At 34.9% G+C, this 27,914-nt stretch overlaps 1 protein-coding gene across 1 annotated transcript in view; it reads left to right on the top strand.

The window, feature by feature from the left end:
- The window catches only part of LOC150103962 (three-prime repair exonuclease 1), a 63,340-nt gene extending 37,691 nt beyond the window's left edge, over positions 1-25,649 (top strand). Inside the window, exon 3 of the mRNA XM_090396654.1 lies at positions 23,172-25,649. Within this exon, the coding sequence (XP_090252780.1) occupies positions 23,172-23,881 (710 nt within the window). The 3' untranslated portion in view covers positions 23,882-25,649. The remainder of the gene's footprint in view (positions 1-23,171) is intronic.
- The last annotated feature ends 2,265 nt before the right edge of the window (positions 25,650-27,914 follow it).

Raw genomic sequence — 27,914 nt, 5'->3', positions numbered from 1 at the left:
TAACTCACCTTTAATCGAAAGAGACCTAGATAAGGTTCCTCGCATCATGGATGGGAATCGAATCCAGGTCTTTCCGAACCAAAGGGCTTCGTATATATTGACTGAGCTATGGAGGCTCAGTCAGTATATTCTGTGATAAGAGTAGCACTTAATGACAGCATGACAATCTTATTTCCCTGGTGCTAAAATGAATGATATTAATGAGTCTCTCATGATGTAAAAAGGTAAAGTGAAATTGTTGATTGTTTTGGTTAGCCACAAATGACATCAGAAGAATTAAAAAAAAAAAAACAAGAGAGAGTAAATATAGCAAGTCTGCTACTACAGCAAAACAGAGAGGGTGTTATGGAAGAGGGCCATGATTTTAATTTTGGTAACATAGATTGGAATGAAGAGAATGAATTTCTAGTTTTTTTTTAGAGATGCTTGCTTTATGCAACATGTCAAAGAGCACACAAGGATCAAGAGTGTTGGATTTGGTCAAGTCACCAGAGGATGTTTTTATCAATTGAGTGTTGAATCTTCTTCCATTTTCTGAGAGTAACCATGAAGCGATCACCTGGGTGATGAGCATCCATATGAAGACTTCTATGAGAAAGGGATATATGCAAGACTATAAGGCTGGTGATTATGAAAAACTCAGAAGAAAGCTTGCAGTTATATCATGGGTGAGAATTGGAAGAGGCAGTGTGTGAATGTATTACAACAGTCAGGAGGTTGAATAAGGCAGGTGTAAAATGGATGAATGAAGAGGTTAAGCATGCAGTCTAGAAAAGAGCATTATGGAGGTAGCACGAGATGAGTGGTAATAATCAGCTGCATGAGAAGCACAAAAAACAGACAAGGAAGGTGACTTGCTTGGTCAGGGTAGCAAAAGCACAGTATGAGCAGCAGTTAGCTATTGCGACCAGAAGAAATCTCAGGTAGTTCTTTTAATATGTGGGCAGAGAAGAAAGAATAATCATTCTTTCTTCTCTAATGGTAGAATGATAACCACTGCTGAGGATATAGGCGAAATATTAAATGAGCTATTTATAAAGGTACTTCATCCCTGTGAATGTGACATCATGCAGAACTTGAATGCACTGGGAATGGTGAAGAAGGGACTGGTGTTCGAGCAAACTTGATGTTAATAAGGCTGTAGAGATTGATGATATTACTTCATGTATCCTCAAAACACAAAGTGATGATATATTCCTTTGTGTTTCGAGGGAGTATTCCAGGATGTTGACAACAGCTTTGGTGTACATTGTTAAGAGAGTTAATCACAACAAATATAAACAAAACAGTAGTTTACTGTATTTAGTCTGGTTCTGATGGAAAGGTGGTACTTTCCCAAACTGTTTTTTATTTCATTTCAATCAAGGGAAGAATTCTAAACTCTAAAAAAAAAAAAATGTTATAATCCCATTTCTTTTTGTATTGTTACTTAAACAAATTACAATAAACAGATATTGGTGCCTGGTCTGTTATGAATATTTCACTAAATCCATTACTAGCTTCCTTAGAATTATAAGAACAGGATTGTCAATAAAGGTGAATATAATTGTAGGTATATCCACAAGTTAAGTTTGAGCTCTTTGAAAATAAATAACAAAATTGTTTTCTCTGATCATCCTGATTGATCTTTTACAGTGAAAAACATCCTTTCCCCTACTGCACAGATGCAAGCCAAACAAGTTAGAAGTTTTATTTATTGTAGCACTGAATTAAGTACAACATCCTACCAACCTGTAATTGATAAAGACAACTTATTCATTCATATATTCTTCATAAACAAAGATTTATGTAATGTAAATTTTCAAAAGCAAATACTGTTTTTATGATTTGAAAGAAGAGATCGCCAAAAAATTACAGTTTCATCTTACAACCTTTCAGAAGAATGATTTATTAGTAAACAGACTACTAATAAGCTGTTATTTAATTCACCTCCTCACCCTATTGAAGACAGTAATGTTGTAAAAGGTTTTATATTTTTACCGTATATAAGCTCCGTGTCACCAAAGTTAGCTAAAATTCTCAAGTAATTTAAAATCTACACTTCTTTTACTCCTCTTTCCAAAATCTATTCCTTACTCAGTACACCTAAACGGAAACATGATTAGTTGAAGTATCCAGGAGTTATCATCTTTGGTATAACTGCAATGTGCCCTTTGAGTTGCATTTAGAAGAACATGTGAGAGATATCACACATGTTCATATTCTTGTTCATGTGATCTGGAAGTTCTGGAGTTCCAGTGATCTGGAACTCAGAAAACATTTTTCGATGTTATGATGAGCTTGAGAGAAGAATTATTGACTCGACAGAGATCTGGAGTTCCAGTGATCTGGAACTCAGAAAACATTTTTCGATGTTATGATGAGCTTGAGAGAAGAATTATTGACTCGACAGAAATTTTCTTCATTCCGGTCCACCTTAATACTATCCTCAGCTGTACACTCTCTGATTGTCATTCTTCAGCTATCCAACTTTGGCATATGCAAGATCATGCTTGCATGAACGTGCTTAACGATATACTGTGACATCCAGAAGGCCTTCAAATGTCAGCAGTCCATTTGCAACTTAATTTATAGCTGTTATTCTCTTGTAATGTATATTTTTTTGTATTTCTGTTTTCATGTTAAACAAATCTTTCTGACATATTATTATATATATTGTATAATTATTAAACCTTGATATAATAACATGTATCACAGTAAAGTTGTATGTATATAGTGTTAAAATTATTTATTTTTTTATTTATGTAGTATGAAGTTTGTCAAATGAGAAACGAGTGCAGTATACTAGCACTACTGCCAATTTGTTTATCTCTTTAAAGAGACTATTTTTTATGCCGAGTGTTATTTGCAATAGTTCAATCCAATTGGCACAGTAATTTTTAACTTCATTTCTTTTAGAATTCAGAAAATTATTGGCTCCAGAGCAAATTAAAAAATTTATATATTTAATGAAACTTAATAAAACTATATACATAGTAAATATATTTAAATTAATAACTACAAAACTAAGTCCTTGCAGTTAGCCTTGTGACTATGCACTTCGCAACCATATGCCTAGGTTCGATTCCCATCGGCGGACGTGAGGGCTTAAGGATCTTTCTCAGACATAGCCAAGTTAGCCGGTCTTGGGCATGGACAGCAGGGTTTTTCTCCCCAGTTTATCTGAGGTTTTTCCTCCCGCAAGCAGGCAAACCGGCTCTGTGAACACGAGCTACAGCCACAGGACATATTGAGAGGCATAGGGCTTGTCACCTTATCCTTGGGGCGGGTACGACTTAGAAGGGCTCAATTAACCCTGTAACAGGCCAGTAGGCCTAATACATAGAAGGGAGAAGAAGAACTACAAAACTATTTGGATCCAATGTCTTCTAAATACAAACTATCCTTTGAGATTTCCTCTATCTTCTGATGTTGGCTTTCCTGCTTGCTTGGCCACAGTAGGATAGTTTACAACTACAAGAGACCTGGTAAACGCCTGGCAGGTCTAGAGACTGTGGCTGGTCTTTGGTGGAGCAGATAAGGAATGGATAATTTTTATATGAAGTGGTTGAAAGGTTGTATTTTTTGAATATTTTTGTGAGTTTTTCAGGTGTGTGTCTTGAATATATGGAATAGTGATAGCTTTGGTGGTCTGTTCTAGAGGGGAGGGGGCATGGGTTTGAGGTGTTAATTTTTTTTTGGATATGGTAGGAATTGTAAAGATGGTAAAGTTCAGTGAAGAGGGCACTGTTATCTGAACTAATTTATTTAGCCCTGTGGTATAAAGTTATAATCTCATACTGTTGGTTGGGATGACAGTTTATGAATATATCTGCTGGTGGGTGGGTTTTCTGTTAACAGAGAATGCCATGGTCACCCTTCTCTTTTGCTCACTGAAATATTTTGCTTGTATATTTGGAGACAAAGTTTCTTTGTCCAAATGCACATGTTTCTTTGTTTTTCAGTTTTCTTTGTTATTTATTTTCTTTGTCTCCGTTTCTCCAAATTCCCAGGCTTAGTAACATCCAACTAAATAAACTAAATATTTTATCCTGTCAGCATCCACTTCATGCTTTACTGCCTCAAAACCACTACCACTATTTTCCCTTCTGTATCAACCATGTGTGGGCATTATTCTCCTACTGTTACCAACAGCACTCTCCCTCCCATCATAGTTGCTTGAGCTAGTTAAAATTGTCTATAGACTTCAATTTGTTTTATTCATGCATAAAACTCATAATTAATCTTAATCCTTTAGTCTTTAGCTTAGTTTTACCTCAAGCTAAAGACTAAAGACCTTTTATTTCAAGCAACTCTTATTAATTAATCAGTCAGTCATGGCTATTACTACTCTCAGGTCGCACAGGTTCAGTATTTTTATGAGAAGTGCATTGGCTAAACAAGATCAGTCAAGCTATTAACAAAAAAAAAATTTATTCTTACTAAGACAAATTATATACAACATTCAAACAACACATATCACGTGTCTGGTTCTAACTAAGACAACAAGAATACACTGGAGACAATACTTGTCACATGTCTAACTCCCCAAAAAAATCAATTAAGCATTTCACTTCATCTTTGACATAAAGATATCATAATTACACATCAACTTTTCAGACACTTGGATGAAACTTAACACACTTAAACGTCTCTCGCGTTGTAAACAATAAGGGACAAAACTTAAACCACATTCTCTCTTAGCATTACTTATCATAAGCAAATCTTTAGATCTCTGTATTATACTATTCACACTCAAGAATACGACTTTCCGATTCTTTCTAACACCTTCTATGCCACTAGATAATAAAACCAACATTTTTCGTTTGAACTTCACAATCTAGGATATTACATGCAGCATTCTACTTACAATCTTTCTAGTTCATTACACAATCATAGATCCTCAAGGCTTATGGGCACGTTCCGCTTCTTCCCAGCTAACTTTCGATCGGGCGTTAGAACACGGCTGCAATAATTCAGCACACAAGTTGATCATCGGGGAATCTCATGGCGGGATATCTTGGAAAGGCTGTATCTACTACTAGCGAACTTCCCATCTTCGTCGGAACTGCTGCTCACAGGAATGCTACTCTCCTCATCCTCGGAAAGGCCTGGCACAGGAACAAACTTCGAAACGAAAGCCCCTAGCCATTCAATCTCTGTCTTTTATATTATTCTACTGACTTTGGTCCGTCTTCTCTAAAGTCCCCCAGATTTACTGGAGAGTTTTCTCCGTCACCCATGCTATTGCTGGGTTTTGGTAGGAAAACACGCAGTGACCTTCGCAACTGTTGCTAGCCTTAGGTCTCTTAGCCTAATCCTGTCTGAGCTTAATTTTTGTTACAAATCTAGTGGTTCTTATTCAGATATTTTAACATTTATCTCAGTACAGTAAGTTATACATTCTTTTACTTACAAGTATAATATGTAATTTAATCGCCCATGTAAAATCGACATAGAAAAAATATTTCTATTTTTTTTTCTATATTAGATTTTACATATTACTGTCTATCCTAAACCCCTCCCACCACTTCCCTGATTTTGCATTCTCATATCTCTCTTTCTCTCACTACTTTCCTCCCTCTTCACAAATACCTCAATCTCACTTGTTCCACTCTCCTGCTCTTTCACATCATCTCTGACATGCTCTGATCCATTGTTTGCAACCTTTTCTCCTCATACATAGCTCAGATAGCATACTGTTCATGATTTTTGCTTGCCATGTCAACTCATTGTCATGTTTTGACAACATATTAACTACCTTTCCTGCCATGTTATTTTCTTTAAGTGTCCTCAAATAATCACCTGATATCCATTCTCACATTCTCCCTGTGCCTAACCAGATCGTTCATTTCTACAATCACCACAAAGTCTCTTGCAGGTTTACTTCTCATATCCAAAGCATTGCGTGCACTGTTCATCTTCCCTTCTAGAAAATAAACCTTGTGAATAAGAATATGAAAGATTTCATTCTTTTCTATAACTGTTCCATTGGAAAGAATCCTGAACAGTCGCACAACATGTATGCATGTCATTCATTATAGTACTAGGGCTTTTGGAATTTAGAACTTTGATCTTATTTGAATATATACGAGAGGCCTGAAAAGTTCTCGACCTAACAATGAAAAAACGAATTTATAATTTCAAAATTATTTTTATTTTTCAACATAATCTCCCTTAAGACTAATACACTTATTCCAGCACCATTATCCCATCCCTGTAGTGGTTCTCAGTAAGATCTGCAAAAGATCCCTCTACAGCTGCAATCACCTTATGATTTGAAGAAAAACGCTGACCAGTTTTTCTTCAAGGAAGAGATTTAGTTTTGGGAAGAGATAGAAGTCAGAGAGAGCCAAATCTGGGGAATAGGATGGGGGTTCCAACAATTCATAGTGCAGATACCTTAATTTTCCCATTGCCCAAACACTTTCGTGGGCAGGTGCATTGTCCTAATGAAAGATGATTTTTTTCTTCTGCAAACTGGGTCTTTTCTTGTGAATTTTTTCATCTAGTCTGTTTAAAAGATTGGAATAATATTCCCCGGTTATTGTTTTACCCTTTTCAAGATAATTAATAAACAAAATACTTTTAGCATCTCAAAACACCGATGCCATGACCTTTCCTGCTGATGGAACCGACTTTGTCTCATTTGGTGCTGAACAACTGACTGACTGCTGTTTGGATTCTGGTATGTAATGGTGAATCCAAGTCTCATCCATAGTAATAAATCAATGCACAAAATCAGTTTTATTCATGTTAAAATGCTTCAAGCGCTGTTCAGAGATTTTCATGCGAGTGCATTTTTGATCTGCTGTGAGCAAGCACGGTACTCATCTTACACAAAGCTTTTTCATATAAGTCCTTGATGTGAATCATCTTCAAGGCTGGTCTGGCCATGTTTAAACTCAGCAGCCCATTTCTTTAATTGTCGAAAACAAAGGAGAAGGGTGTCCATAAATTGTATGAGGGCAACCTCATACAAGTCGTGTTTGTAGAGAGCTCCTGAACAGATAAGTATTATTTTGAGTAATAATTGGTAAATTTGCTTGAATCTCACATAGTATTATTTACTTTTCGTATCTTAGCATGTCTGGGTGATTTTTGTGTGTTTTCTGAGTATTTTAATTAGTAAATTGATAGATACGATTATTTGTGCTCATGGCCCCCATGAAGAGGAATACAAAGATGGCGTCCAGGTTGCCATCTTTGCCTAAAAATTTTAATTTAAAGGATTTGATTCAGTGTACCGTTTGCGAAATGTATGCATTGAGGAGAGCAGTTGGAGTCTGGTTAAACAATGATAGTGGAGTGAATGTGTGCAGAAAGTGTAAGGAATGTGAGTATTTAAAGAGTGTTTCATGTCGTGAGGGCGATATCGTTGTTGAAAGTGAGAATGTAGCAAATAGTGATATGCGAGGTAGTACCAGATAGCTTTGAGAGTGGCGTTGAAAGTGAGAATGAAGGTAAACATACAGAACGAATGAATGAATTAACGGGAAATAAAAATGATGAGACTGATGCAATGAGTGAGATCGCACTGTTACGTGGAGCGATACACAGGACAAATCGGCAGCTGGAGCGTTGACAGAAACGTTTATCGAGCATACCGACTAGTTTAACAAAATCGTAACAACCTGGTGCGAACGTTAAGGATGAAAGCGAGTCAGTTAGATTGCAAAAGCAGCGGGTGAAAGAATTGATAGTAGTAGCAGGTACAAATGATTTGAAAGGAGACAAAATGGCTATGAGAGAGGATTTGAAGGAATTGCTTGAGGTAGCAAAAGAGAAGAGTGAGAGAGTTAGGATGATGAGTCTCTTGCATGGTATGACAGTGAAGAGTATAGAAGGAGGGCCATAATTACTAATGACATTATGAGTGAATTATGCAGGAGGAGTGGTGTGGAATTTGTGGATTGAGTTCAATGGGCGAAGGGATTTATATAAGAAGGATGGATGGTTTACATTTGAATGGATTTGGTGTACGGAGACTTGAAAAAGTGTTGAATGTAGTGGAAGTGGATGTGCAGAATCAGGGAAACTAGAGTTATTAAGGGGAGGGGGGGGGGAGTAGATATGCAGAGTTTAGGGAGACTGTTGAGTGTATGAATGTGTGTAATATGCCCGAGCGAGTACGAAAGACAACAAATCAGAATGGGATAGTTAGAATTAGGCATCAAAATAGGGATGGGACAAATGGGCTTCTGCAATTCATGTATACTAATGCCAGAAGTATTAGGAACAAGAAGGAAGAATTTTTGGCCTTGGTTGTCACTTTCAGGCCACAGGTTATTGGCATTAGTGAATCATGGCTGACAGAAGATGATATAGCTAGTGGGATTGAATGTGAGGGGTATGGTGTGTTCAGGAGTGACAGAGAGAATAAAATGGGGGAGGAGTGTTATTGATGATAGCAGATGAGCTACAGCCAAGGAAAATAGAAGTGGAACTGCAGGATAGAGAAAAGAGCACATTTGAGGCTATTTGGTATGAGATTGAAACTAGCAGAACAAAATATACAGTTGGGTGCTGCTATAGACCAGTTGGTGGAATAGATGATGGAGATAGTATGCATAAGCAAATAGCAGAAATGAGTGGAAAGAGGGTAATTATTATGGGAGATTTCAACTATGGTAGCATTGATTGGAAGGAGGAGAGGCATAAAAGCATAAAATCCAATTCCTTCCTCCCACATGGGAGGAAGGAATTAGATTTTATGTGGTTATTAAGGGATAACTATCTGCGACAGCATGTAATGGAAAATACTAGGGGTCAGAGAGTGCTTGACCTAGTAATTGCATTTGAGAATTTGGCTGTAACGAATATGACCACGTTGCCACCAATTGGTGAGAGTCATAGAGTCTTGACTTGGGTGGTGGCTAAATGTGTGGAATTTTCAATTAAGACAGGGTACATATGGAATTATCAGGCTGGTAAGTATGTCAAGCTTAGGAGTTTGATTGGTTCAGTGCCATGACATGTAAAACTGCAATGGCTAGAGGTTGATAGTGCATGGGAGGCAGTTAAGAAATGTTTGCATGAGGCAATGACTGACTGTATGCCTAGAGTCCAAATGCCAGAAGACATTTGGATGAATGAGCTTGAGCTGCAAAAAAGGAAACAACTATGGAGGGAATTTAAGGAGAAAGGTGACCAGCAGGCACATGAACAGTATAAAGTGCAGGCCAGAATGGTAACGAGTGTGGTAAGAAAAGCAAAAAACAGATTATGAAAGAACATTAGCCATGCAGGCTAAAGAGAATCCCAAACAGTTTTTTCGATATGTTGCAAGTAAAAGAAAAAATGTATATGGCAGAATGATTTTAAAGAATGCCGATGGTAGGGAGGTAACCAAATCAGTTGATATAGTTGAATTACTGAGCGAGCACTTTGCAAGAGTATATCATCCAGGTGGTGACATTGCAGTAATGAATGAACCAATAGATTATACGGGAATTGTGGTGAATGAAGTGGAGGTGAATAGTCTATTACAAAACCTCAATGTCAATACTTCTGTGGGATTGGATGGTATACCAGCTCGTGTCGTACGTGAAGCGGCTAAAGAATTGTCAGTGCCCTTGACCATTTTGTTTAATTTGAGTCTTGGGTCTAGGTTAGTCCCGAGGGGATGGAAAGAGGGGAAAATAGTTCCACTGCATAAAGGAGGTTCCAAGACTGCTGTTGTAAATTACCAAATGATCAGCATATCAGGAATCGTTGTCAAGGTCTTGGAGAAATTAGTCAAGAGAAAAATACAGCATTGGATAGATGAAAATGGGATACTGTATGGGGACAACAACATAGTTTTGTGAAGGGTAGATCATGCCTCAGTAACTTGCTCACGTTTTATAACACAGTGAAGGCTGAACTGGATAAGAGTAAGGGTTTACAGTGATTCTATTGGACCTTGCTAAAGCCTTTGACAGGATACCACATGGAATTCTAATCAGTAACTGCAGCATATGGGGATGGATATAGGGTTGGTGGGATGGCTAGGACGGTGGTTGATGGAGAGATATCAGAGAGTGGTTTATTCAGAAGTAGAGTCCAAAAGACGGCCTGTGACTAGTGGTGTGCCGCAGGGTTCTGTCCTTGGGCCACTGCTGTTTAATTTGTTCATTAACGATATAGGAAAGGATCTGAGAGGAATTGTTCACTTGTTTCCTGATGATGCAAAGTTGGGTAGAGCAATAGTGAGCGCACGGGATGTCAAAATTTTGCAAGATGATTTGGATATAGTTTAGAGGACTGGGCTAAGGAAAATGGATGTCAGTTTAGTGTGTAGGGTTATGCTTTTTGGGGTGAAAAGATTAGCAGCAGTATATCATATTGGTGGAACTGTACTCCAGGAGATTGATGAGGCCAGGGACTTAGGAGTATAGGTGGATAGGGAGATGAAGTTTAGGGAGCACATTGCAAAAGTAGCTAAATCAGCAAATCGACTCACTTGGTTGTTGAAAAATACCTTGACGAGCAGAGACAAGCAAGTTATTGTTCCTTTGTACCGAGCCTTAATAAGACCTCATCCCGACTACTGTGCCCAGATTTGGTCACCTAGGTTCCTTCTTGATATAGAGGAGGTGAAAAGGATCCAGAGGCGAGTGACTAAGATGATAGCAGGTCTATGGGATGAACCATATGAGAACAGGTTGAAGATTTGTGGGTTGCAGAAATTAGTTGATAGGCAGAAAAGGGGAGATATGATTGAGACATTCAAATGGCTAAAGGGTTTCTATAGGATTAATTCAGAGGATATTTTTGAGATCAGGACGGGTGGTGGGAGAACTAGGGGACACCTATGGAAGCTGGTCAAGAGTGTGGTTAGCAGGGGTGTTAGAGCTGGGTTCTTTACTTTTAGAGTGGTAAATGAGTGAAATAAGCTGCCAGGGCCTGTTGTGCTAGGACGGTGAGTGAGTTCAATGCAAGGTATGATAGATACTGTGAGAATGTCGTATAGTTGTGTTTACATGATGTTTAGGGCCTTCCTCGATGAATCTAAGGACTCCCTGGAGTCGCCCGTAATAATAATAATGTGGGCATTGCTAAAGTATTGAAAATTTCAAGCGTGTTTCTTTTTGTACTATATTTGGATTGAGTGGAGTGGTTTATTTATCAGGCCTGTAATCTATAAAAATTTTCAAGTTTTTAATTTTATGCATATTTCTCCTTATATGAAATTTCACATCCAAGATAACTGAAAGTATTTACCTGTTCTATTATTTTATTATTGGTAACTATTTTACTTCTAACTGGAATTTGTCCACAACATGCCATTGTTTTAGTTTTATCTATGAAAATTTTCATTCCAAACTGTTCTACCATAATGTTTAAATTATATATTGTTCATTGTAAATTGTCTTGTTTATCTGCAATTAATAGCGTGTTTATTTTGTTATTCCTGGAAATGTCTATATCCGGATTATTTAAGGTGTTCCACTTTATTAATATTTCATTAATGTAAATATTGAAAAGTGTTTGAGCAGAGGGCATCCCTGTCTTACTCCTTAGTTTATAGATTGTTTTTCAGACATTTTTTTTGTTTATTTTTATTTTTATTTCATTATCTTTGTATATATTCAATATTGCATGTAAGTAAAATATTAGGTATATTTCATCTTTGTAATATATCAAACAGTATATATCTTTTTACTTTGTCAAATGCTTTTTTCGTAATCTATAAACAAAAGATGAGTTTCTATTGTTAAATTCTCTCTTTTTTTTTTTTTTTCTATAAGTAGTTTTAAACAGAAAGCTGCATCCATTGTAGAGTGTTCTTTTCTAAATCCATTTTGATCTTCTAATAGTATTTTTTCACTGTATATTTTCAGTTTTTCATTAAGTATTCCACTATATATTTTGTAGCTTGTATTCAACAAACTAATACCTTTGTAATTAGCAGGTTTCGTTTTATCTCCTTTTTTAAATATAGGTATTACTATACTTGTATTCCATTCTATTGATATTTGTCCATTTGTATATATTTTATTTAAAAATTTTAATGATCTTTGATGAAATTTTTTTTCCAGCAAATTTATACTTTGAAGTTTATTCCATCTTCTCTGCTGGTTTGTCATTTTTTATTTTATTCAGGTTGTTCTTTAATTCTTTCATTGTTATTATATCATTGAAAGTATTTTGTAAGTTTCTGGCGTATTTTTTTTTTATATATTTTTTTATTTTTTATGCCACTTTTATCCGTCCAAAGATCTGAAACTAATCTAAGAATTCTTTTACTTCTGTTTCACAATTTATATTTGCAGTTTCTTTTATATCTGCATATCATGTTTTAGTATTTTGTTATTATTGTTATTATTTGACACCTCCAGGGAGGGCTTACTCCACAACTCTCTGTCTCTACCACTCAATCCACCAATTACAAAGGCACTCACCAACGCCATCTACTGCCCACCACCACCACCACCACCACTAGTATTTTCACAGACAATCACAAACATCCATGCCCATGGTGGGATTCGAACCCGCAGCCTTTTGGCTGGAGAGCAGATACGCTAACCACTTGGCCAGCTAGGCTGGCAATTTTATATGCATTGGGTCTTATTTTGTATATGTCATTTTCTAGATATGATACAAATTTTTCCCAGCTTTCTCTTTGTCTCTTTCTGGTTTCTGTTTTGGCAATTGCTCATCTTTTTTATATTCAATTTCATCTTCTTGTTTTTTGTTACTTAACCATCTTTTAAAAGCCAGGTTTTTATTTTCAATTATTGTTTTTAGTTTGGCAAAGGTTGGTCGATTGGTAGAGCCTCTGCTACTAATGGCTCAGTTAAGTAAGTTTGAGCACGGTTAGTAGTTGGAAGGGATCCAATCGTTCGATGCTGTGGCACACTCTCCCTCGATAAGTCTTTGGACTCCCTGGAGGTGTCAAATAATAATAATAATAATGTGTAATTTTTTATTTTTATCATATTTTTTGTGTGTTCCCAGACTTTCATATGCTGCTGATGCAATAATTTCTTTTATATTATTCCATTCTTTCTCAGTGTCTTCAATTTTCTTGTATTTTTTGTAATTAGTTATTAATCCTCTGTTGGTATAAATTTATACTTGAATCATTTAGTAGTCTTACTTTGTAATTAGATTTTGTTTCCCTCTTTTTTTTTTTTTTGTAACCAGTTTGGTGGAAACCTTAGTTTTGCCTGCACTAAATAGTGATCTGTGTCGATATCTAGGAAGAGGTTTGCTGCTTTTCATTTGCTATAAAGTAGTCTATTACTGATTTTTGTCCTCTTGCACACCATATAAATTTATGTATATTTTTATGTTTGTAAAATGTATTCATTATTTTTAAATTATTATATATTATATAATCAATGAGCTACTTTCCTTTTTTTTACCTTTGGTTCTCCAAATTTTTGTATATGATTGTTAATTTTTTTCATTCCTATTCTGGCATTAAGATCCCTGGTTATAATTATATGGTCTGTTTTTTTAAAAAATTTTCATATATTTCTTGTAACTCTTTGTAAAAGTAATCATTTCTTCTTCTTTTCTTTCTTCAAGGACATACACTCCAACGACTGTTAAATTTTCTTTATTAATTTTAATCGCACTTCTAATGTTCTTTCATGTCGGTATGTATAATGAATTATTTCATTAAATTATATAATATTACATACTTCATCATCATCATACGTATCAAGGATTTAGGCCTAGCATGGCCTTAGAAGTCATCGTTGCATCGTTTAAGAGGACGTCCTGGTTTTCTTTTTCCTAATGGCTTGTACTTTAAGGCTTGTTTTGGTAATCTTTCTGTTTTCATTCTTTGAACGTGTTCCATCCATTTATGTTTATATTTTTTAATTTTTTCTATTACTGGTTCTTGGTTTAATTCTTTCATAATATCTTCGTTTCTTTTGTGATCAAATAGGGTATACTTTGCAGTTTTTTCATAAACTTCATTTCTGCTGTTGTTAATCTTTGTTTGTCTTTTTGTTTTATTGTCCAGATTTTGCTTCCATACATTAAGACCGGTAAGGCTAATGTATTGTATACTTTTAGCCTGGTTTGTTTTTGAACTAGGTTTGGTTTAAATATAGAGTTAATTACACCTGTTATTTTTAAATATTTTGCAATTTTTACATTTATATCTTTTTCATTTTCATAAGTGATCATACATCCTAGGTAGTTAAATGAATTCACCTGATCTAAGATCTTGTTATCTATTACTATTTTAGTTCTTGTTGGATCTTGTCCTTTAAAGGCCATAAGTTTTGATTTTTCTGTTGATATTATCATACCATAATCTTTGGATATCTCATTTAGATTTAAAATAGCTTTCTGCAAGTTATCTTCAGAATTTGTAATTATTATTTGGTCGTCTGCAAAGAGGAGAGTTAATTCCTTGGTGTAAATTTTAACTCCATTTTATTATTATTTCATTTAAGTAGATATTAAAAAGAGTTGCTGAGAGGGGACATCCCTGTCGGACCCCTTGGTTTATCTCTCTTGTATATGATAGCTCGTGATTTAATCTTATTTGTATTTGATTATTTTCATATATACTTTTGACAGCTTTTAGGATATTATTTGGTATTTGTCTTTCTTTTAATATGTTAAATAATATGTTTCTTTTAACTTTGTCAAATGCTTTTTCAAAGTCAATAAATGCAATATGTGTTTCCAAATTATATTCTCTTCTTTTCTCTACTATTAATTTTAGGCAAAAGGCTGGGTCTATACATGAACGTCCTTTTCTAAATCCATTCTGTACCTCTAGAATAAAGTTTTCGGAATATTTCATTAGTTTGTTATTTAAGATTCTGCTATATATTTTGTAACAGGAATTTAGTATACTGATACCTCTATAGTTTTTAGGGTCATCTCTATTACCTTTCTTAAAGATAGGAATCACAATTGCTTTTTTCCATTCTATTGGGGGGGATACCAGTTGAGTAAATTTTGTTTAAAAATAGTAAGAGTCTTTTTTTGAATCTTGTTCCTGCGTATTTATATATTTCTGTATTTCTATATTTCTCTATCTCTATATTTCTATATATATACTCTCAGGGGACCCTGTAACCCCTAGAGAGTGCATCCCCTGGGTGGCAGATAGGGGAGCCCACCATGTGTGTCTGTGTGTGTGTGTGTGTGTACATGCGCGTGCGTGTATGTATATATATATATATATATATATATATATATATATATATATGGTGGGGTGGTCCGAATAAACTGAATAAGGACTCGTGGACCAACAGGGTCATAAGGGGGAATCATCTTGATTGTAAGGGAAGCGGCACTCCCATGGACCCCTAGCTGGATCTATCCTCTCCTTCTTCTACTTTGAGGAAGATCCACTTACTTTAATCTTTCCTATAAGGCCTTATCAGCCAACTCTTCTTACTTTATGACCCTTATGCTATTAGAGTACTCGAGGGCCATGGGGTCTTTTCATTTCTGGCCTTACAATTATGCCCTCTCTATAAACCTTACTATATTTCTTCTATAATCTACTCTTTCCCCTTCATTATATCCTAATCTCCTATGGGTTCAAATTCGGAAGAAGGCTAGTTCAGAAGCCTTAAGGTAGCAGCCCTACCACTGAACTATTCCATCGTCAGGCTAGTCCCCTGACATGGAGAACATAATCCTACTTGTAAGCTGACAGAAAAAGATAATCGGATTGAATCTATGGGAAACGACCCTGGAATGGAAAAGGGAAAACGAAAATGGAAACGACAAAATATAATACACATAGCAAACTGGAATGTAAGAGGAATAGCGTATAAAGAAATAGAATTAGACCAGTTATTAAATGAAAGAAATTTTAAAATATTACATACTTAAACACCTGAATATGTTTTGTTTTGTAACAGATTTTTGGTTAAATCTTGTTTGCAATTGTCATTTCTTTGTTTAATATCATCACCTTATCTTCAAAAGCCAAAAATAAAGTATCAGTACATATCATTATGATTAGAAATATTTTTACAAAGGCCAGTTTGTCTTTATCATATAATACTTATATTGTTGCCTTGTTACTTGAGTATTATTCAATTGCTATTTAGGTTGAAGATTATGTATAATTTTTTGAAGAATCATTTAAGTGAGATGTATGTTAATTTTATTTGAAGTATATAAAATGTTTTATCGAAAGTTTTTTCACTTGGTTATACTGTAAATTCATTATCATGCCTATCAAGGATTTAGGCCTAGCGTGGTCTGTTCCATCCTTAGAAGTTATCGTTGAATCTTTTAAGAGGACTTCCTGGTTTTCTTTTCCCTAATGGCTTGTACTTTAAGGCTTGTTTTGAAAGTATGAAAATCTTTCTATTTTCATACTTTGAATGTGTTCCATCCATTTATGTTTATATTTTTTAATTTTTTCTATTACTGATTCTTGGTTTAGTTCTTTCATAATATCTTCGTTTCTTTTGTGATCAAATAGAGTATACTTTGCAGTTTTTCTCATAAACTTTATTTCTGCTGTTATTAATCTTCGTTTGTCTTTTTATTGTCCAGATTTCACTTCTGTACAATAAGACTGGTAGGGCTAATGTATTGTATACTTTTAATCTGGTTTGTTTTTGGACTAGGTTTGGTTTAAATATAGAGTTAATTACACCTGTTATTTTTAAATATTTTGCAATTTTTACATTTATATCTTTTTCATTTTCATATGTGATCATACTTTCTAGGTAGTTAAATGAATTCACTCACCTGTTGTAAGATCTTGTTATCTGTTACTATTTTAGTTCTTCTGAATCTTGTCCTTTGAAATCCATACTATAAATTAAAGATGCCAATAAATTATATTCTTGGTTTAATTCTTTATCCGTCTTTGGTTCCATGGTATCAGTTACTTAGTGGGAAAAATGTCAGAAATGCATGAGAATTTTTGAATAATGTTTAAATGAGGTGGTATCTGAATGTATCCTAAGTCCTTGAAGAATAAATAGGTTGGGGGTGATATGGATGTGCACCCTTATTAAGCAATAGATCCACAAGAAAATGCTGTGGAAAGAATATTGTGAGAATAAGAGTGAGAGGAGTTATGAAATATATAAAGCACAGGCCAGAAAAGTAACGAGTATTGTGCAGAAAGCTAAATCCAGAATATGAAAAGAAATTGCCCATGCAAGCTAAAGGCAATCCAAAAGAATTTTATCGTTATGCCACAAGCAAAAGAAAGAATGAATGTGGAAGAATAACTTTCTGAATACAGATGGTACTCTAGTGTCAGAAGCTAATGAGATTGTTCAATTAATGAGTGCTCATGTTATTGTACCAATCTCTTTATATGGTTGGCATATTCTCTAACTATATTACCTTTATATCTTTATCTAATCTTGATAGTTATATATACCCTACTCACTCATATAAATTTCCCTTTCTTTAAACAAGCTAAATTTAGGCCGTTCTTAAGTTTAGTCACATGTATTTTGATTTATGATTATGACTTTATCCAAGTATGGGACACTGCTCTTAAACATATCCTCTGAGACAGTTCACCTGATAAATATTGACAAATTTATATTTTAACTGCGCCAGCCAATACTAAGGATAGACGAGGCTCTTATCCAAGGTGGCTCTCAGAGTGATACACAGTAATAAACTTCCAACAATAAATAAACTAATTTCTGTTCTCTTTATCTTAACATGCAGTCGCGGCTCTAAATATCAAATTATACTCGTGGGTCCCTCCCGCTAGGTTCGATGGTAATTTTATGAGTGGCTATTTGAATTCATATAACAAGCTGGACACAGGCAAATGCTATGAAACATGTTTATTAAATCAAGAAATTATACATGAGAAAACATAAATGCATGGTTAACTATACTGTGTTGCTAGCAAGGCCTCAATTTCAATATTAACATTACAATACATGAACAAACTTGGACCACTTCTATGTATAACTTAACGAACTTCTAGCTTATGTAGCCTATCCTTTATCACTCACGTGGTCACTTGTTATATTTCTCAACATATCACGATCATCTCTTATACAAATCCCTTCTAGCAGGGACAGGTCAATGCTAAATTAGGGATGGTTCCTAAAGTTCCTTACAGTAAGTCCATTACACAAAATATCCTAAAGATTTTGCACATAAATCTTCAACTGGAAAACAGAATGTGACAGTCTACATTACTGTTCCTGGAATGACTTTCAGTTCTTTCTTCAGCCTTGTCTGGACATCAAGGCTCCTTTATGGTCTACAATTCTCTGGGTCACACACGATAGCTGCACGGCCAGATTCTCTGAATTGGAAAGGCTATGTGCCGCTCAGGACTTTCACTAGTATCGCAGGTACACATCTGGATTACCGATGCGCGATATAGCATAGCTATCCTGGTCTAAGGAAATTGCTAGCCCTAACTCGCATGCTACGGCAGACGACTCATAACTTCCATGGCCAGCCTGGAATCTTCTCCACTGGTGGAAACCGAGAGCCAATGTCCATGAGGTCAGGAAACAGGAACCAAAAAGCCCAGTGTGTGTGTGTGGGGGGGGGGGGGGTTGGCATTTATATTGCCCACTTCAATCTCGGAGATTCGCGCACTTCGCCATGTTGTTTATCGCGCTCTGCACACCTCCACGTGTGCGTGGCGTGTTTTCTTAGAAAGCGTTCCAGCTTCCTTTTCGTATAACTTCACTTTCCCTCCGGCCATACGTTATTCTGGACGGCTAAAATGTGACCTTGGACCCTAGCTTATACACTTTGCTTTTTTATAATACATGAACAAATTGCTTTAAATATTTCTTCACTTCTATCTTAGTGTTATTTATACATATATACATGCTGTTCATTGTCAAAACACCGCATTCTCTACCTACAATCAAGGTCAGTTGTTCCTGAATAAATTAATGTTTTGTCCTACTTATTTTTTTGATTATTCAGGACACAACACTCACTTTGTTAAGATATATCAATCAGGTGTATGTAACTAGTGCAGAGTGCTCCTGCTACATTGGCTGAAAAGTTAGAGGTGCATGAAAATGAAATTGAAAAGCTGTTGCATAACCTGGATAAGAATTTTTCAATAGGGACAGAAGGAATATCAGTACATTTGCTAAAGGAATATTCAACCGAATTGGCTAGGCCTTTCACATGTTTGTATAACTTGAGTCTCAGTTCAGGAATGAAAAGAATGTATGATAGTTCCATTGTAAACAAGAGTTGTGCAAAAAACTGATGTGTCTAACTACCAGCATATCAGCATCTCTGGTGTGGTAGTGAAGATCTTAGAGAAGTTGGTATGAACTTGCATAAAAAATGGGTTGACAGACACTTCACTTTACTAAAGAAAGGCCTGTTTAAGCAATTCTCAATTTATAACAATGTTATGGCCAAGTTGAATAAAGGGAATGGGTACACTATGATAATGTCGGATTTTGCTAAGTCATTTATAGGATACCACACGAAAGGCTATCGCATAAACTGGAGAATATCGGGTTGGAATATAAACTCTTGACTTGGATCAGTGGATGGTTGAAAGACAGATTTGAAAAAGTGGTATACAGCAGGTGTGAATCTGCTAAATTTAATGTGAAAAGTGGTGTACCTCAGGGTTCAGTTCTTGGGCCATTCTTATTCAACGTATACATTAATGACATTAGGAAGGGTCTAACAGGAGATATACAACTGTTTGCCGATGATGATGATGATGCAAAGATAGATAGGGCAATCAGGGATTCTACTGATATCCAGTACTTACAAAATGATTTGAACTTGCTGAAATTTGGGTAAACAAATTAGTTTAATGTTAGTAGGCTGTTAGTTTAATGTTAGTAAGTGTAAAGTTATGCACTTTGGTGTGATGAGATTTCCAGCAGCATATTATATTAGCAGGGTTATGATACAAGAAACTGATGAGACTACAGATCTTTGCATAATAGTGGATTGGAAATTGAAGTTCAGAGGTCATATAGCAAATGTTCAAATACAACTCGGAGGATAATTGTGATGTTGAAGCAAACCTTGGCATGTAAGGATAAAGAAGTCATTTTGCCTCTTTATAAAGCCTTGATAAGATTTCACCTGGATTATTGTGCACATATTTGGTCTTCTGGGTTCCAAGGGGGATAAAGAGGCTGTGGAAAGGATGAAAAGAAAAGTTACAAAGATTATTATTATTAAGAGAGATCTCCAGGGAGTCAGGAACTCATCGAGGGAGGCCATACTATTTGCACCAGCTGTCATACTTTTTCTTGAATTCATTCGATGCTCTCATACACAACATCCAATGACAGTCCATTCCAATCATCCACCATTCTGAGAGAAAAATCTAGTCCTAACCCCCTTCTTGACAGTATTCATTCTCAACTTCCATGGATGCCCTTGTGTCCTTTCCCCACCCCCTATGAAATGAAAAATTCTATCCACTGAAATTCTGTATAACTCTTTCAGAAGTTTGTAAGTCTGCAGCATACAAATTCTTAATATGTCTTCATTATCTGTATTCCACAATCCTGATATCATTTTTGACACTCTCTTTTTCTCAACTTGTATTAGAATCACTAGGGAAACCAGGAGACCAAATCTGCACATTAGTCAAAGTAGGGTCTTATCAAGGCCTTGTAAAGAGGCAAAATGCTTCCTTATGTTTACATGTCAAGGTTCATTTCAGCATTGCCATTATTCTCTGAGTTGTATTTACAAGTTTTGGTATATCACTCTTGAACTTCAACTCCTGTTGAAGTTCAAGAGTGATATACCAAAAGCTCCAAGATCCCTAACCACATCAGTTTCTTTAAGCATAATCCCACCAATATAATATGACATCGGATATCTAATCACACTTTGGTGTGATTAGATATCCGACTTTACATTTATTAACATTGAAATGACAGCCATTTTCACATATCCACAATTCTAGCCTATTCAAATCATTCTACGAGTATTGCATATCAGTAGCACTCCTGATTATCCTACCTATCATTAGCAAATATCTGTATGTCATAAGTTAAATCCTTTCCAATGTTATTAATGTACAGATTGAATAACAATGGACAGATCCTTGATGACCACCACTAGTTACCTTGAATCTTGCAGATTCACAGCCTCCACATATGACCTTTTGATATTTCAGTCAGCCATCCTCTTATCCATGCCAATAGTTTATAATCCAATCCCATATTCTCCAATTTATGCAACAGTATTCCATGCTGTATTCTGTCAAATGCCTTAGCAAAATCCAAAAATATCATGGTGTATCCATTCCCCTTGTCTAACTCAGTGGTAACATTATTATAGAATGTGAGCAAGTTGCTAAAACATGACCTTCCCTTACTAAACCCATGCTGTTCTGGTCAAGGGCTAGTTCTAGCATCCGTGCTAATATCCCATAGTTCCTATTGCAGAATTCTTATACAGCTCTGGTACTTCCTCCTCATCCACATGAGTTTTCTCATACAGTGAAGAGGTAGTGGTGAGTTCAATGTTCATATACTGGGTTGATATCTTTTAGTAAAATAACTGCTCATTAGTTGAACAATCATTTCTGCATTAGTCACCCACATATCATCTGCATTCAGTAGAGTTATTCTTTCAAATTCAATCTTTCTTTTACTTGCAGCATAAATATAGAATTCTTTTGGGTTGTCTTTAACTTGCAAAGCCAGTCTCTTTTCATACTCAGTCTTAGTTTTCTGTACAATACTTGTGACTCTTCTGCCTGCTGCTTATAATTATCATAACTGATATTATCCTTATGCATGTGATTTTCTTTCCGCATCATCTTTTTTTTTTTTTTTTTTGCAAATCTCTTGCTTAATTAGATTACACATCCATTTCACCCCGACTGTATTTATTCTTTGAACTCTAGGGACATGTTCTGCTATCACATCATTTAAGTATTTTTTAAACATTTCCCATTCACTGTCAATATCCTTCCCATCCAATAACTGATACTATGGTGCTGAACCCACATTACTCCTCAGGTGGTCATAATTTCATGCTTTGTAGTTCAGCATGTAACCTTTTCTGAATGGAACATTCATAAACTTAGCCACTTTCCAAGTGAATACCACATGATCACTATCACCAACCAGATGCAAAATAGTTACATCTTTAACTGAAAGGCCCTCCTTCCCCTCGACACTATAATCAGATCTAATACTCATTGACCTCAAGTTCCTTCTATCACATGATGCTTGAGGAAGTTGTCTTGCAACAGCTCAATAAATTCGGTTACATTCTTCTCATGCGATTTCATAGCTACCCAATCCTATGTCTGTAGAAGCATTATGTTCTCAAAGTCGGTTTGCCTGCTTGTGGGAGGAAAAACCTCAGATAAACTGGGGAGAAAAAAAAAACAATTTTACATAAGTGCTAAATTACACTGATCACTCACATTATAATCTCAAACCCAGTTTTATATCTGGATTATGGGATTTAGATTATGAGGACAGAATTGTGAATATGTGGTTTACAGACATTGATTAACAGGAGAAAGAGGGGTGGGGGTGATATGATAAGTGGCTTATAAACTTCTGAATAGGTATTACTGGATATTGTCTGATGAAATTTTTCATTATATGGAAGGTGGGGAAGGAACACAGGGACATTCATGGAGGTTAAGTTTGTTCGTAATCAAGAAAGGAGTAAGAGCTAGGTTTTTCTCTCACAGACTATTCTACTCACATTGAATGGCTGGAATAGTTTGCCTTTAGGAGTAGTGAGTGCATCTAGTGTGAATGAATTTAAGGGAAGGTATGGCAGCCGGTTTGATGATTTATAGCCTCTCTTGATGAGTCCTTGACTCCATGGAGGTCTCATATAATAATAATAATAATAATAATAAGGTAACGCTGTACTACCACAAGTGGTACAGTGCTAGCATTTTTTCATATCATCTTTTAATACCACCACATTGTGATAACTATGAACCATTTATGTTACAGTAGCCTCTATCATACTTCATAGTTTTTAATTTATTTGCAGTTATAGAGGCTAATGACTTATAAATTTGCTTAGCATCCCATAATGCAAAGCACACATCATTTTGTGGGTGTATAATGGTATTCATTATGAGATGGGCCACTACCCATATCGGTTTTGACCTTTATTGTTTGTTTACACTTGGTTAATGGATTAAAACAAGAGTATAATTTCTTGGCATATTAAATTTATATAAAATACTTGTTATTGATTTGATTTTCCTTTATGTATTTCAGTAAATAATGACTTAGATGTTTTAATATATATATATATATTTTTTTTTTTTTTAACAGGTTTAAACAATGCAATTTTGGATTCTCAACAACCATTTAATAAGAATGTTGCAGATTTACTTGAGAAATTCTTTTGCTGTCTTAGCCAACCTATATGTTTAATTGCCCACAATGGATTTCGCTTCGATTTTCCGGTATTACAAGCAGAATTAAATAGGATTCATCAATCCTTACCTGAAATTCTCTGCTCAGATTCATTAGAGGCTTTTAAGTATATAATCCCATCTTCAGTGGATGTAAGCATTTTTGCAAAAGATAACCAGAAAACAGAAAATTCCAGCACAAAGTATACCGAACACCTTGCTACTCCATTTACTAATAATAATTTATTACTAAACAATGTAGAGCTGATTCTTTTGCAAGGTTGGCAGAATTCTCCTGGTGATGAAATAACTCCACATAAAGAACCTATTAAACATTCTGTTGATCGTCCACAAATCAATTCAGCAGTAAGAAAACGATTGTTGAATAACGGCACTGATAATTCTTTATATAGTCAACAAAAAAAGTCACTTGCTAAAGGTCCAAAAATGCAGTATAAATTAGAAAAACTTTATACTTACTTTTTTGGAAATCCTCCACCTAGTGCACATGAAGCAGAAGCAGACTGCTTTACTTTGATGAGTGTTTGTCACAAAATTAATACAAAATTTCTTCTCTGGATTGATTCCCATAGCAAACTCTTCACTGATATCATGCCAATGTGGTAAATGTGATCATTGGTTATTATTCATAAATTTAACTTAGCTTCATGATATATGTTCATTTGAAAATTTACTTGGTTTGATAACATATTCTATAATATTGAATGACTTGAACTGGGGTTAAAAAATATAATGTGTGTGTGTGTGTTCATTTGAAAATTTACTTGGTTTGATAACATATTCTATAATATTGAATGACTTAAACCAAGGTTAAAATAAAAAGACTTTATTTGCATGACTAGTTTTGTCTAATGCTAGACTTCTTCAGGTGCACAGTGTCTAGAAGAACATCAACTACAACAGAACTTGTGCCAGTACCTTGCCTAGCCAGGTTCTATTTTCAGCTAATTTGAATGAAGAAAACCTTCAACATCAGGTACTCTGGGATAGATCTAACAATGTTCACCACTGGTGATGAGATAGAGAGAAAAATTATAAAATCTAAGGAAATAATACTCAACCCCATCCATATTAACAACAATCTAAGCTACAGCTTACCAGACTCTCACAGCTCTACTATTCAGTACTGGTGTGCTCGAGATCTCATACGCATGCATGTGCAAAATAATACAACCAGAGTTTGTTCTTCTTTCTGAAACTGTTAGCTGTAATCTCCACAGTTTGTTTGATATGTCTCTTAGTTTTTGTTTTTAAAATACTGGTCCCTTTCCAGTTTTGATGGTATTTATTAGTTGTGCACCTGAAGAAGTTTAGCGTTAGACGAAACCAGTCGTGCAAATAAAGTTTTTATTTTAACCTCGTTCAAGTCATTCAATATTATAGAATATATATATATATATATATATATATATGAAGTATGTTTGAAATATTCTGGGACTATTTTATTAAATTAATATCCTAGGTCGCTGTTGATATCATACCCTAGGATCACTAATATATACTGCAGGTTTGATACAGTACTTGCTGCATTAAAAATAATTCAGTTGTTATATCTATATAGTGTGCCTCTAAACATTGACTAGTAGTGTGATATTACTTTTTTATATATATAAATGTAAAAAAAAGGTATCTGTCACTGATATTTTCTGCATTTACCAGTAACATTGTATTTTAGATGTCAGATTAAACTAAGAACTATAAACAACATTTCATATTATACACCTGGAGCATATTAGTTTTATACCATAGTGTGCATTATAATATTAGTGTGTGCAGATCTTATGACTTTCATACTATAATAAAGTAGCTCTGTACCATTGTGTTATAGTGGTACAGTGCTACCACTTAGCATTTTACCAGCACATTATGATAACTATGAACCATTTACATTACAGTAGCCCCTATCATACTCCATAGTTTATAATTTTATTTCAACAGTTGTGTAGATGTATATATTATCTTACTTATAAAATGGTATTACCAAGATTATTTTTATGGTTATTTAGCCTGTTTTTGTTTAGAAGTACTCCTTTTTTTTATAATGTCATAAGGAGGAATAATTCGGACATACCTTTATAGGATGTTGCTGTTGTCTTCTTATTTAGCGGATTCTGGTGTATGGTGATATACTTTTTATCTGATGTTGAAGTATGACTGAAGGAAGGGAGGTTGGAAATGCGGGGGATAGAGAGATATGGGAGACCTGTTTTTTTTAAGGGCAGGCAAAGAATTCTTTGGGAGGGAGGTGAAAGATAGAAATTTTTTGGGAAGGAGAAGGATATGATGGGATAAGATCAGGGGTGGGAGTAACTGGGTGTGAGCTGTTTCGACGGTGCATTGTCTTCAGAGCTCATGGGGGGAAGTTGAGGCTATGTCATGCCAGCTTGGTGTTTTTGTCCTAATAATAATATCTACTTAAATATAAGTATTTACTATAATATTTACTTAGAGAGTAACATGGGAATTTTTCCTGAAATATTACTTGTATTAGCAAGATTTTGTTGTGCTCTGAAGAATTAACATTAAATTTTATAAGTTCTCAAGTTAAAGAATCATATAACATGATAAAAATCAAATTTATAGTAATGTGCGAGTTTTGAACATATAAATGGACCAAATTTTCTGACCAGGAATTTCTTCCTCCTCCGCCTCCTCCTCTTCTTATTACTACTGTTGGATCGTACTCCCTGTTTTTGATCTGCCATCTTGTTTTAACTCTGTTCTTAAACATGTAATAAGTTGCTGGTTGATTACTAATTTGAATATAGAGAAATTTATATTTTTAGACTGTGCCACTCTCTATCTAGATTAGTCTAATGAAATGTAGTGAAACCAAGCATCAACTAATTTTATATCAACATTATTTCTTACGTAGACCAAGTTTATCTCTTATCTTTAAAGCTCCCGCTAGGTCCAATAATTTCATGAACGGTGCAGTAAAAAGAGATTCAGGCAAACACAATTTTAAAATCATCAAAACAAAACATTTAATTCAGGGTTATATATTATACATATAAACTCAGTTCTGAAAACAAGATAATATAAATGTCTTAGCTTAACTGGTTACAACATCTTACAGATCCATTCTGTGGGCATTCCGCTATCAGACTTATAGCTTTCACAATATTAAATTAACTTATAATAGAGTTCAATATCACAAAATCTCTTAGTAACAAATTTTACTATTATCACACAGTCAGTAAAGTCTCAATACATTAATGGTGGCAACAACTGCTTCACGATTATACACTTTCACACTTCATACTCCGGCTGATTTCAGCAAATAATGTTATAGTTAATGTGGGGAAATAACAAGAGGAATTACACATATATCTCTGCACTGAAGTAACATAAAATTGGACAGTTCTTACTGGATAAATCCTTTGCTCATCAATTTCACTATGGGCACACTTTATAACTATATTTACTTAGCACACTATGGCAACACTATTTAGAATAAATCTTCTCAATGATAACTGAACTATTAATGGTCGCACTTCACGTGTATAGACATGCTTGGATAAAGGAAAATGCTCATTCCATCTTTAACACTATTCAACCAATTCAGCTCCCTGTTAAAAGTTCCATGAAACTAATGGAACACGTAGTAATTCTTTAACTTCAAGCATTATTCTCAATTGCCTATTACTTTCCCGGTCCTCAAATAGTCCAACTACAGCACTAAAGTTCTAGACACAGCCAGCATGGTCAGTCCTGAAAAAGAGAAGCCCCCTTGTTTTCTCCGCTCTCAGCTTATATACCTCCCTTCTTTTTCCCGCCCAAATTTGTTTCTCACGCTCTCTTATGTCAATTCCTTCTCTGCAGTTGAATACTATATTTTGCGATCCATGCACGTGCTAGTTATTTCTAGCCTGTCTCCATAGTAACAAACAAAATAAAATAAAAACAGAAATATTGCATAACATTATACTTTTACATACTGGTAGTGATAAATAAAAAATTAAAATATTATAATTCACATAAGGCATATTAAACTTATATATACAATTCCTCATAATATTAATTTAGGAATAATCAAAATAAACAGAATAATATTTCAATACAAGGTTCTATCATTGCTAACACATATTTTTGATTAATTAATAAAATTTAATAAATAAACTCAAGGCAATTACATGAATAATAATTTACAATCATGGGATTAATATCAAATAATTTTTACAAGTATAGCCTTTGGTATAGTGGATTAAGTTGGATTCTGTAAGGAATATTAATAATTTAAATTTCTCCTTATTCAGAATCCAACACTACTACATAGCACCTTCATGGAGTCCTAGGACTCATCATAGGAGGCCACTGTGTACTGCACAATACTGCATAATCTACTGTCTGCACTAAACTGCCATCTCCTACCCACAAATGCAATTATGGTTACTTTTTCTGTTGTATAGGATGAAAAAAATCAGTTTCCAGGATTCTATCATCATGTTAAGAATTGAATCTAGGTCTTTTTTAAATTCAAAGTACGTTCCATCATTTTTTCCAACGAGGTTGATTTTTTTTTATTATTATTATTACAGAGAAAGTTTTTCACAACTGAAAATATCAGGTCATTTCTGGAGGGAATTCTTACATGGAAAATATCCATCTCTAGTTTACCTAGATCTAGCTCCTGCAG

The sequence above is a fragment of the Typopeltis vanoorti genome, chromosome 8, assembly GCF_054136105.1.
Source record: "Typopeltis vanoorti isolate ZY-2024b chromosome 8, IOZ_Tvanoo_1.0, whole genome shotgun sequence".
Lineage (NCBI taxonomy): Eukaryota > Metazoa > Arthropoda > Arachnida > Uropygi > Thelyphonidae > Typopeltis > Typopeltis vanoorti.
Note: the sequence above shows the minus strand (reverse complement) of the source record. Positions and strands in the feature narration are given on the sequence as shown.